Raw genomic sequence first — 12,925 nt, 5'->3', positions numbered from 1 at the left:
ATGTAGTACCGATTATGGCCACACAGCGACGTCAAACTGCAACTTGCAACGGTGGCATATGCTGCATTCAAAGACTGTATTTCGTAAAACTCTGGTTACTGGTGTTCATTTGAAATTGAGACACAATTGGGTTCAAGAGTGTCACAATTTAAATTTAGTTAGAATCGGTGCTCTATGTGCAATATATCAAGTCAGTCTACGCGGTGCTCGGGTTTGTAACAGATTGAAGCACTGGCTACATTAAAATCCGACAGTCTTTAAACGTATCGTGGTTAACGTCAGCGTGAATGAAAAAGAAGCGCTTGCAGTGGTTGCCGTGGCTCAGACAGAGAGGAGGCGTGCGAGCAGTCAAGAGCGCTCCAGCAGGAACCGCATCACTTGACAGTAGCGGTGAAGAGGCAATAACTTCACACAAGTTGACGCTGTTGACTTTTTTTTTTTTGGGTCCCACCCCCCACCCTCTTCCATAATGGCTGATCACCACCTTTTACATTATAACGACTCAGCCGGGGTCGGCAACAAATTCGCCCGCAAAGGTGCTTTGCGGCAGAAAAACGTGCACGAAGTGAAAAACCACAAATTCACCGCCAGGTTTTTCAAGCAGCCGACCTTCTGCAGCCACTGTACGGACTTCATATGGTGAGTTGCGCTTCACCTTAAAACGCAACTTTTACTCGCAGCGCTGACTCGTTTGTTTGCCTTGCAGGGGATTCGGCAAACAGGGCTTCCAATGCCAAGGTAAACTTTGAAAATTTATTTCATGTTGCAGACTTTGAATTGTTTGTGTGTCGCCCATTTAGAAATAGAGTAGGGTCATTTTGCCTTTTTACAAATAAAATCTACCATTAAAAATGCTGGCTTAAAAATTGGATCGACCCAGTAAGTTAAGTCAACTTGGCCCTTGTTTGTGCAAAACAAGCCAGGAAGTTGGGTTAATTGTCAGTCCAATTTTTGACTCAACTTGGCTTGTTTTGAAGCACGCAATTTTTAAGGGGGTGTGCAGAAGATTTTGATTGCAAAGGCGAAACCATGCGAAACTTGCACGTTTTAATTCACACACGCTCGACACGTTCACAACTCATCAGAAACTCGTCAAAGTGCTTGACATAGAGCTTCCTGGCACCCGACCAGTGGGTGCACAACTCGAGGGCTGTAACTGGTTTTGGCAATTAGAAAGTTGACGCGCTCGTGGCCATTTCTGGAACGGATGATGTAGGTTGGTGACCCCTTTGCTTCCTCGGGTTCCCCTCCAGCTTGTGGAAGCCAAGCAGCGTCGCGGGGCCACCAGGTGTCAAATGGCAAATCAGTTAAGACCCAAGACCCCTCAGGGTGGAATTGAAAGACTTGCTCAAAAACAAGTTCATTCTGGTCTTGATTACCAGAACCAGACTGGGCAATGTCAGAACTGCTCAGCGGTGCCGCTGGATAGACATAGCGGGGAAGCTTCCCCTGGCTGCTCGGCTGGTTCAGAACGCTTTGAGGGCTGACCAGTCCAGAGTATCTCCACACGTCGGGCCGTTTGGCACCGAGGCTGTGTGTCGCGGGTTGCCAGACGTTGCTCGGGTCCCAAGGGAGGTCCTCACCGGTCACCCGGTTGCGTGCGTTGGGAATTTGTACATTTCCGTGATCTGTAGCGTGACCGGGTCGAGTAAATCAAAGGTTGTTTGAGTGAAATGGAATAAGCTGCGATCAGACTCACCTTGTTTTACTGGCAAACCGGCACAGAGCAGAAAACAAGCCAGTGAAGCACTGAGCAAAAAAGTGGAAGCATCAGCCTTTTACCCAAAACAAACATTGCACAAATTGGCAGTTGCAGCTTTTTCCCCCCAATCTGCACCACAGTGCTGCAGTTGTCTAAAGTCACGTTTTCAGGTGACAATCATTCCTTGAAATCACTCCGGTATCCAGAGGCCTCAAATGAGATTTAAAAATGTCTGCCAACAATTATGGTAGGAAAGAAGGAAGGCCGGCGCATGAATAAAACATACCATAAAAGCGTTGTGAGAATCATGGCTGCCAGCTGAAAACAAAAGAGAAGCAACCTGCACCCTGAGCGAATGCAGCCCTGAAATGGCAGCGCCTCACCTGCCTTTCTCCCTCCTCGCAATGGCACACCTGTACCTTGACGCGCAATTGGCGCTCAGCAAGGGTCGGGTTCTATTCAAATTGAATCTCAGGCTCATTTACTTCATTTTGGCTGAGCACATTAGAAATAGCAATGTGACAATTTGATGTCAATGACTTGATTCAATTTCATAGAATTGTAAACAAAGTAAACATATGGCTGCGGACGCACGCCAGCGTACACGCACATACGCACACACACACACGCGCAGATTTTGTCTATGGCGAGGCTTCCTCATTTGTAAACGCTTTGTACTGACCTTCGGAAGGTTTTGTCAATCTGTGCAAGTCAAAATGATTTGTGTGAGTCCTAATCGGATCAATATTTTTTGTCTCCATGGAAACAGTGAATCCGATCACAATTTTAATCCGAACCCTGATCGGATTGAAGAAATTGTAAACATAGCCGATTTAGTCCCATTTGAGGTGCATTGTTTGAAGCTGCTTGTCTTTGCAGTACGACTCGAGTCGCAGGACGTCTTGATGGACTCCCTTCAGGGATTCTAAAACAGTCGGCCGAGGTTTCCCGCCATGATCTAGCTAGTCAAGCGCTTTTCCTCAAAGCGCGCCGCGGCATGCCATTGCTGAGACCATTCTCGCTTTTCGCTGCTGAAAAGGTGCTGTGCGGTTCTGCTTGGCCGCAAACGACGGCTGTCTGCTTAAGCAAGTGATGTGCTCCTCACGGCCTAATGGCATCGCCTGAGTGCAACGTGGCACCTTTTTCATCATCCCTCATCATTTCCAGATGAGCAGGCGTGGCGGCGATCAGGCCAAATTTGAGCATTTTGCCGACGTTGCGATCCGAGTTAGGTTTTCAGCATTGCCTGTAAGCGGCAGCATTGCGTCCAAGCAAGTTCAGAACTTTCCCACATCATTAAAAATCAAATCTGATCAAGTCAAAATGCCCCCGTCTCTTATTGGGAAGCCTTTCTAGAAATGTTTTGTTTTCCTGCTTAAGTGTAGCACGTACAAAGTTTGCTGCCGAACGTCAGCGCAGCTGCTCGCTAACGTCCTCAGCAAGCATGAAAGGTCCATTTGGCCCAACTCCGGAAAGAGTTGCAAGGATTTATTTTTAATTCCCGGCTTGTGACATTCCCCATAATCCGGGATATGACTGTCTGTTGGCGTCTCACTTTAGCTAGCGCCGTTTGAATACGTTGCGGCGGTTCAGCTAGAAATTTTCATTGGAGTGACTCAGCCGCTGAACCTTTAATTCGGGGAAGGAATAAATGAGTGTCCCCGCTCGCATGCATTTCCATCTTTTATTTGTTGCTTTGCATAGATCAGAAGGGGAGGTCGCCGAGTGCTTTGCTCACGGATTCCTATGTGGATGCTTGTCTGGTCCAGTCCCAGGTGGTCGCCCGAACTTACTTGGGTTAGGCGACCCGAGCAAAAGATTTTTTAAAACGGTCATTGCAGGGCAGTCATTTTAATAGCGTAACCAGCTCAGTGGACTAGTGGTAGAGTGTACGCCCTGAGACTGGAAGGTTGTGGGTTCAAACCCCGGCCGGGTCATACCAAAGACTATAAAAATGGGACCCATTGCCTCCCTGCTTGGCACTCAGCATTAAGGGTTGGAATTGGGGGGTTAGATCACCAAATGATTCCCGAGCGCGGCACCGCTGCTGCTCACTGCTCCCCTCTCCCCCAGGGGATGGATTAAAATCACACGGGGATGGGTTAAATGCAGAGGACAAATTTCACCACACCCAGATGTGTGTGTGACGATCATTGGGACTTTAACTTTAACGTTGTTGCTCGTGCCTATCGCACCCATCGGAATCTAATCCGGGCCCATGCCAAGGATGATGGGTTCCTCCTTCGCCACGTCTCTCGCAGACCGTCAGGTAGTGAATTGGTAGTCCGCTCCGTGGCGGTCGCCCCCCCGCAGCTTCTGAACTTCGGCGTCTGTGGGCAATAACGCGGCCATCTGGAAACTTGAGAGGACAGCCTTATGTTTGGAAATAAGAAAAGTGTCCGAACGCAAGGCTGGCTCACGACGGAGGAGGAGGAGGAGGAAGAAGATGTTGGCAAAAGAAGCCAAAGAGGAGCAGTCCGACATGATGAGTCCAGGAGGGAGGTGCTCTTACACGCTCTTGTTAGTGCCGGCGTTTGCAATTTTGCAGGCTGTCACTAACCAAAACAACAGCACCTGCAGAGGCGTTTAAACAAATGAAGCCAAGTGCAGACTGGACGTCTTCGTCAACATCTCCCTCCTCCTTTGTCTCTCTCCCGATTACGAAATGGCCAAAATGGAATGTCTCAAAATGGCTCAGTCCCATTCCCATACTTGATGTTTTCAGCTTTTATCATCAACTCAAAGTCAAGCAAAAGACACCACTTCAGCCGGATGAGGTGGGCCGCATGTTGCCATAGTAACGGCGCTCCTTTACCCTTTTGTTTTGAGGACCTCCAGCTTTGGCGTCGACGCTTTGGAATATCCAAAGCGAGCCGCGAGGATTTTTCCTGCCTGCCCGGTTCCCCGCGCAGCAAGTGCAACCCTTCATTTCATATCGTGTCACCGCGCTGTGCTTACATAACCCAAAGTAATTTGCTGACATTAAAAAGAACCAAGGAGTCTTTTTGGGAGGCGCCACTCATCTGGGAGTCGGCCCTTAATTGTCGGGAGCGCCGCCGCTGCCGCCACCTTTTTTGCTGAGACGCAAAGCTGTGTAATAAGATGACACATGCGCTTTCCCTCATGAGCTCCCTTTCCAGCAAAACACGATTTGAGGAAACCTCAAAGAGACGCTTGTCTCTTATGTTACTCAGATGCGCGTGTGAAGCAAATGCCAAACATACACAAATACAACAAGATGTTTTATATTCTTCACGTATTCCTTTAATATTAATTTCATATTCAGATAATTCATCCCTTTCCATCATTGGTTAATATGTGGTGCGATTGCGGGCTCTGCCTACATCCCAAAAATGCAAATGTTTTAGAGTGCCTCATTGTTGGCCGTGAGTGAGTGGGGTGGGGGGAGCAGTGTGTGTGTGTGTGTGTGTGTGTGTGTGGGAGGGGGGGGGGTTGATTGCGACAGAGTGCCAGCACGCAGCCCAGCGTTTCAGACTGGCATTTTTGCTTCGTCGTCGCGACAACACTAGAAAGCGGACAATTTTGAAGCCTCTTTTTTATGTAACTGTGTGTTTTGTTTTTTTAAATCAGTCGTCTGTGGATTGCTCACAACACTTTTTTGTGTTGCGTCAAATTTAGGAGATATATTTTTCTTCACTTTGCAGAACCTTAAAGCGACCCAAAAAATAAAAGATGCCCATCTGTGTTGTATTGAGTGGACAGACTGAATCAGATTTTTCATTGCTGCCCTGGAAGGAGGCTTGCAACTGTTTTTTTTTTTTTGGTCATGCCATTAATCTCAGCAGGGCACACTCGTGTCAGCATCCTTAATAGACCCACAAAAAAAAGATAGAAAGGACATCATCAGCATGAGACATTTAACCCCATTAACACTCCTTCCTCTTATCCACCTTGCCCATCGGTTGCCATAACAACATACAATAAGCCCTCACGTCTCGGAGAGGCGCTGAATAGATCAATAACGTTGTACCGTCCGTGCGTCCGTCCGTGGGTGTGTGCGTGTTGTGTGCTTTGCCGTTTCCTCAGGGGGATTTAGATCAGAGCGAGTGGCTCACCTGGGTGCAGCACCCCTCTGTAGCTGTGCGTAATTAATTTGAAGATGATTACATTATTTTGGCCTTGAAGAGATTTTCAGTCTTGACCCGCATGAAGCGAGCAGAGTGCCGCTGCCGGGATGCCTGAGGACGATGTAGATAAGAGACAAAGAAGAATCGAGAGGCGCAGATAGAGATGAGTCCAAGTTCGGGTGAAACTACCTTAACTTCGAAAAGGGATAACGTGCCTACTGCTAGCTAGCAACTCTCACGCGATGCTAACTCAGCCGGCGACATCTTCACTCTTGCTCTTTGTCATCAATGCATGCAATTAGAAACCCGTCACCTTCTTAGTATCCACCTTCTTTCCTAAAGCATCGCAAAACGCAAAAAGGAAGAAGTGTATTCTGTCTAGAGATAAATCTAAAAACATCCAGAAAGGATAAATAATGAAAACATTGCAGTGGAAAAAGAAACACATTGAGTGGGGTGGGGACACGGATGGACTCCAGCAGCCTCAGAGTAATATTTCTGCTATTTCTGGAGCTCCAAGGACAAAGATGCAGGGGGGTGGAGGCAATATGTGTGTGCCAGTTTTCTGAAGCGTGTGTTCCTCCTTCCTGCTCCCGTGGTGCTGGAAGCCTGTTTGTGTGTGTGCGTGTGCGTGTGTGTGCGTGCGTGCGTGCATTTTGAGGGTCACCAAGTAAGAGACTGAGGCTCAGCTTTTAGTCAGCATCACACCTCGCTCTCGCTCTCTCTTTTTTTGATCTTCCACTCCATCTGTCTACATCACAGGAAACAGATTCCGTGCTGTAAACACATCAAAATATGCAAATTTGCCCCTGCGTGATCTCACACGCACGCGCGCCAAGCTGAAAAGGTGTTTTTTTTTTTTTTTTTCCCTTCCCGAAAGCTCTCAACTGAAATTAGGGTGGCAGCATTTCATTCAAGAACTGTTTGCTTGAAGAAAATGCTGAGTCGGGCAATTGACTTCATGTCAGTAATTGTTGACAAGGGAAATACAGATTTTGGTGTTTTACAGGACTGCATGAAAATATCGAAATCTTTTTATAAATAAAAAAAAAAAATCAATTGAAAGGTCACAAGTGTTGATTGAAAGGAGCTGCTTCCACTAAAGGCCCCACAAGGGCGCAGATGCAAGCGTGTGGATGAACGCAGCCAATTAGCTCAACGCCCAAGATCCAGAGTGATGAGAGGAGCCATGCCTCCCCCCCCTCCCCCTTTTCTGTCCATCCAGCGCTGTGAATCAGCATTAAAGCTGCTGAAGCAAGACGACAGCGGAGCCGATTGCTTTGGGCTCGCAGCGCAGCGGCCAGGTTTTCTGGCTCAAGTCTCTTGACCTCAATACAGCGTGACTGCCTCTCTCTGGGGCTTTGCACTTTTCATGCCACACACACACTCACACACACACACACACACAAAACGTCCACTTCTTAAGAACGTCACGAAGAAGCACACAGTGGGTTTGCACTCAAATGCACTCTCCAAGTAACAATTTAGAACTGCCCTTAGTGTCTTTTTGGCGCTTCAACAGGGAATCACACCACCGAACGAACACGAGAGAAAGCGGGGAGACTTGTAGCACTTCCATCAGTTTGGAGTCTTTTGGCAAAGAGTGTGTTTTGTCGTTTTTGTGTTTTGCCACCTCAAATGTCAGCGTGCACATCTTGGAGGTGCCTGGATGTTGCCGTGTGTGATTCTCAGTTTCTGAATGTGAATGTCTCTCCAACATTGTTTTTTTTTTTTTTTTTCTTTTCTGCAACTTACAACCTGCTTTTCTACGCTTGCCGAAGGTTATAGTGATTCATCCTGATTTTGGACTTGCCTCGTCGCAATCTGATTCATACGATCGCATGAGCTGGCCTTTGATTCATTCTACTTAGCTGAGGCACCACTAGAAAGAAATGTCACGCCGAGTAAATGTTCAAGATGAAGTGTGGCCAAACGCATTCGATTCGATTCAGAGCTCGCCATGTTTGTTTTCTCTGTGGATTTTTTTTTTTATATATATATACACAATGTGACGCCATTCGTCGAGTATCAGGAGCAATGAAGTTGTGGAGACGTCCTCCGAGGCTCAAATTGCTCTTCTGATATCACTCAGCGTGTCGTCTTGTGCTCAAGTGCGCCATAGTTTCTGTTTCTGACGACTCGTGATCATATTTTGGTGGCTGGAACAAATCAGAGTTGAGGTGAACGAGGGAGTTATGAAAACGATCTTATAAACAAAAAACTCAGTCTTCAGAGCACAGCTTTGAAGTATGGTGAGAAAATTCAAGCAGAACTGGACTCCTTCTGTGAAATTGGAATCCCTCAAGAAGTTCATTAAGCCCACCCCCTCCGACCCCGCCATTGGCTGTGTTTCAGCATTTATGCATCATTAGCTTGCTGCTTTTTTTTAGCATGTGTGTTTACATGTGCGCTTGTTATCGCCTTCCGTTGACACGCCGTCTCCATTACCGTCTAATTTGGTCCCCGTGCAGCCGTGTCAGACTTGAGAGCGTCTCGAAGGCTCCCAATTAGTCAGACGCGTGACATTACGAGCGCTGTCGTACCCGATACTTGGCAGGTGATACTTGGACCATCATCCTGCTTGTTTGAAAAAAATGATATGAAAACCAAAAAAATGGCTGCCTTCCAAGAAGACTGACAGCGAGTATGCACCATGATGCGCAGCTCTTGCTTGTGCTTTTGTGTCCAAGCATTATCATAAATGTAGAGCTGTGTGTGTGTGCGCGTGTGCGTGTGTGTGAGTGTGTGTGTGTGGGTGCATGTGCGTGTGTATGTGTGAGAGAGTGAGAGCGAGAGAGTGTGGTGGTCATGTTTGATTCATGATGCTTTGTCATTGTATCTACTGTGTGACTCATAAATGTCTGCCAGCTAAACACCCCCACCTGTAGTTTGGAATAATTGATCCCAGGCTCCCCTCGTGGATTTGGAACACAAAACAAAGCAGTGATCTGCACTTGAATCTATCTGCATATTTTCAGAATTTCTAAAGAGATTGACTAAAAAATATGATAGGTTCATGAGTAATGGTGGGCACAGCAATTTGAGAAGGGCTTCTTTTGGCTGGGAATTAACCCAGTCGAATCGTGATGACGAGTGTGTGTGTGTGTGGGGGGGGGGGCAAACTAAAAGTGCTTGCCCTGAAAAACGGGGACAACACTAACAACTAGCAACATCAGTAAGGTGCTTATACTGGTTGCTCTATGCTGAAGATAAAGAGCACATGACTGTACCGTTTGCCAGCTAACTAAAAGGCAGAGAATTGCTCACCACCTTGCGCGCACGGCGGCAAAATGGACTCGCGCCCTGCCCTCGCTTCTTTTCTTTTTTACACCACTCGGCTTTGCCTATTCAGACATCTGAGCTCGTGGGGGCCGATTGCGAGATAAACACAAAATTCTTGAGAACCTTTCCTGCTTTTGTGTGAAGAGAAAGCTTCAGCGCGCTTTTGCCAACTTCATGTCGGACTCACTGTGAAAGCTTTCAAGGTCGAGCCACAGTATGCGGAGTGCCTTCACATGACGTCATTCTTTTTTTTGTTGTTGTTGCAGCCCACTATGAGCGTCCGTCGGCAGGTGTTGCGCTGGAGATGGTAAACAGATATGCTTGCTTGCTAAGGTTCACCCTTGAGCTCCTCAAATTTTCATGAGAACCCGACACAGGAAGCCAGCAGGAACGATGCTCGCCCGCCGCTCTCCCGCCGGCCTTTTGTATGAATCTGCCATCTTGTTTTGTTTTCCCCTCCACTGTTGGCAAGCCGATGACACAATTCCTTCCCTCTTCTGTCTTTGCACGTGTGGCATGTGCCAGCCTGAAACAGGACATACTTTGCAACGCTCTTCCCTTTCATTGTGGCAACATATGAGGTTGCATCCGCACATCGGGGCTTCAGATCGACTGGTGGTGAATGAGCAGGTTCCGGCCGACGTGATGCTAATTGCTAACCTGACACGCCAGATTGTTAGCTTGACTCTCACATCCATCTGGGAAGTTCCCAGTAGAAACTCTTTCTAAATAAAAATGGGATGTTCCATCTCAGGAGACATTATTTTTCACGCAGCTCAACTCGCCTTTTTTCTCCAGAACAGCTGGAGCAAAGTGGTGCACACTATAGATCTGACTGATGATGAGATGGAAAAGTGGACGTGGCCAAAAGGTCTGGAGTCCGGAGTGTGGGCAGGAGAAGAAACTTGACGACTGGTCCTTACATGCCGTGACAGAAGCCAGGATGATTTGTGTTAGAGTGGTGCTCACTCTAACTTATTTTGCAAGAACCACACGGGAGACAGTTTGCCCTTTTAAACACCTGCAGGTGGAGAGTCCATTCGTCGCTGTGCGTACAGCGATGATCGAATGGAGGTCTGACTCTCGCCTCCCGCAAGAGCATTTTTATTAAGAGAAACAGGGTGGGGGTGACAGTGGACTGGATAGAGAAGAGAAAGCCCTTGACCTCTAGTCAAAGCATAGCAAGGGAATGTTTTACGACGTTGTGTAGGATGGGACAAGCTAGGTTATTTATTACTGGTTACACACCAACATAAGCATAAAACTAATCTAGCTAGGTTATTTATTACTGGTTACATTCCAACATAATCATACGATCAAGATAGTTTGGAAAACCCTGACAATTTGTGCTCCTCAGCTGGTAGCAGACGCTTTTCTATTGTTGTTGATGGGATGTGGAAAGATCAAGAAGAGGAGGAGGGTAAAAAAGAGCTTGAGTTTTTTCTCAAGGATTTAATGAAGTTGTGAACAGTTTTTTTTTTTTTGTTTGGTCTTCTGGTTTTGGACTCAATGGAAGAATGAAGAGTGCCGCTTGCTTGTGGGAGTGCACTCACACAGTCAACCATCTTCCATCTGTTGCGAGCCTTAAGGAGTCCAGAAATCACATTTGGTGCAATGCGAGCGAGGGGATGACGAGCGTGGCCTTGTTAGATAACATTTGTGTCGGGCCATCCACACCAAAAACTCTGAGGAAGACGTGGAAGCTAAAAATACCTGGCTATGTGTTCCTTTGGACTCCTATTTTCTCGTAGTTTTAGTTTGTTTGTTACATATTTTAAGATTCCAGCTGATACTTTAGCCCCACCACTCACAGCAACATTGTTCCTTGTTTGCGAAATAGTGCAAGATTGCACCTAAGCACTACATTTGGCCCACCTCAACTGGTTTCTCGCTGCCAATGGTCTCCAGAGGTGAAAAGGCAATTGGAACCACTTGTGTGTTTGTGCATTGCGATGAATGGCCCTCCTTCGGCAATAGGAGCCACTTGTGTGTTCGTGCGTTGCAACGGACGGCCCTTCCATTTTTGACATCTCTTTCCCTTTTGTTTTGCAGTGTGCTGCTTTGTAGTTCACAAACGCTGCCACGAGTTTGTCACCTTCTCCTGCCCCGGAGCCGACAAAGGTCCCGACACAGACGTAAGTTGTGAACGCTTTGGCCAACGCTCCGCCGTGCCCGTCTATAAAACGAAGAACGGGAGATCATTTCTTCTTTTGGGTGGCCTGCGGTGAAGGCGTGAATTGTCAGTGACTCAATTTGCTATTTCTCACTGCTGATTACTAAAGAAGAGAAGAAGCCAGACGTTGAAGCTTTCTTTTGCTAGCGTGTTGCTTCTCGTGTGACGGGATTAAATATTCTGCGGCTCAGTCGAAAATAAGATGGCAGTGTGGGCAACTGCTTTTGAAAACGCTTTTGTTTTGAAGTCATAATTTGCCTCCTAATGTGATCAGAAACCTCAACTTGGGAGCACTTCTGCAACACACATCAATGCGCTAACGTAGCAGCTCACTAAACCTGAGCTAGATTTACTATGACTCAATAACACCCGTGTGTCCATCCATCCATGGTACCACGACGCCTCCATCTCTGCTCATCATCTTCTGAACCAGTGAGGCGTCATAGCTTTCTCTGACACGCTCATGCACGCAGTCGCCCCCTTTTCACTCCCCGGGTCACCGGAATGGCGTCATGCGGCCGGCAGATGCTTTGATCAACTCGCATGAGGCAAAGGGAGCATAATTGCCTTTCATTCGGCCTGTCGTGTAGCGGAGGCGTGTACCGTTTCAGGGCGTCAAGGAGCACTCGGGAACCCGTGACTCAGGCCGCCAGTGACAATAGGGAAGCACGTTACGTGTGCACCAGAAGGGCCCAAAAGGCGTCCCTTACAAATCTCCCCTTTTTGATAGGGCTTCATTTCATGTCAGCGCTAGATTTGCAGGAGATTACGCTGTGCATGTCCCTCGCTCGCAACGCAAAATCCTCTTTGCCACCATCTGTCTTCCTCCCCTGATGAGAGACACGGCCGCGTGGCGTTTGACAGTGTGTGTTAGCACATTTGCGTGAGCACGTTTGCATAACGTGTCCCTCCATATTGGGACTCCATCAACTTCAAATTGATTATCAGGATTTTTTGTTTCAATCCAGTACCGTTCAAAGCTTGTTATGATGCCAATAAATCACGGCAACACTTTGTAAAAAGTGTCAAACTCGCTACCACACGCAGACGGCTAGCAATGCTACGTCCTTAAAAAACAACAAACAATTTGTGTGGCTGTGCCTGTTGACCGAGAGGGCCACGTGCACACATGGAGGAGGAAAAAAAAAAGAAAAACCAAGCAGATCACACACAAGATTTGGCGCTCTGTGTCACGTCCCCACGTCACCTGACTTCCAGCCTAGCCCGACTCATGGAATTGCCAGCACCTGCTACAGCTCGTTAGGTTCCCTATTTAACCTCTCTGTGTTCTGCCAGTAGTTGTCAGTTCGTCTGATTACCCTGCACGTGATACTGCTGCCCTTTTGTCCCCGGACCAAACTTTGTAGCCAACAGCTTCCTTGACCTTCGACCACGCTCCAGATCGCCGCCTGTCCTGACTACTTGCCTGACCTTCGACCACGCTCCAGATCGCCGCCTGTCCTGACTACTTGCCTGACCTTCGACCACGCTCCAGATCGCCGCCTGTCCTGACTACTTGCCTGACCTTCGACCACGCTCCAGATCGCCGCCTGTCCTGACTACTTGCCTGACCTTCGACCACGCTCCAGATCGCCGCCTGCCCTGACTACTTGCTCGTTCTACATCCCCGTTTTCCCTCTCACCATTAAAGGATCGTGCTGCACTTGGTTCCCTGTCTTT

General features: G+C 47.7%; 1 protein-coding gene across 1 annotated transcript in view; it reads left to right on the top strand.

Moving 5' to 3' along the window:
• Positions 1–308: 308 nt before the first annotated feature.
• si:ch73-374l24.1 (protein kinase C alpha type) overlaps positions 309–12,925 on the top strand; it is a 44,589-nt gene continuing 31,972 nt past the window's right edge. Inside the window, exons 1-3 of the mRNA XM_037257166.1 lie at positions 309–639; positions 707–738; positions 11,125–11,207. Of these exons, the coding sequence (XP_037113061.1) occupies positions 470–639; positions 707–738; positions 11,125–11,207 (285 nt within the window). The 5' untranslated portion in view covers positions 309–469. The remainder of the gene's footprint in view (positions 640–706; positions 739–11,124; positions 11,208–12,925) is intronic.

Source organism: Syngnathus acus, chromosome 8 (assembly GCF_901709675.1).
Source record: "Syngnathus acus chromosome 8, fSynAcu1.2, whole genome shotgun sequence".
In the NCBI taxonomy this organism is placed as follows: Eukaryota; Metazoa; Chordata; class Actinopteri; order Syngnathiformes; family Syngnathidae; genus Syngnathus; species Syngnathus acus.
Note: the sequence above shows the minus strand (reverse complement) of the source record. Positions and strands in the feature narration are given on the sequence as shown.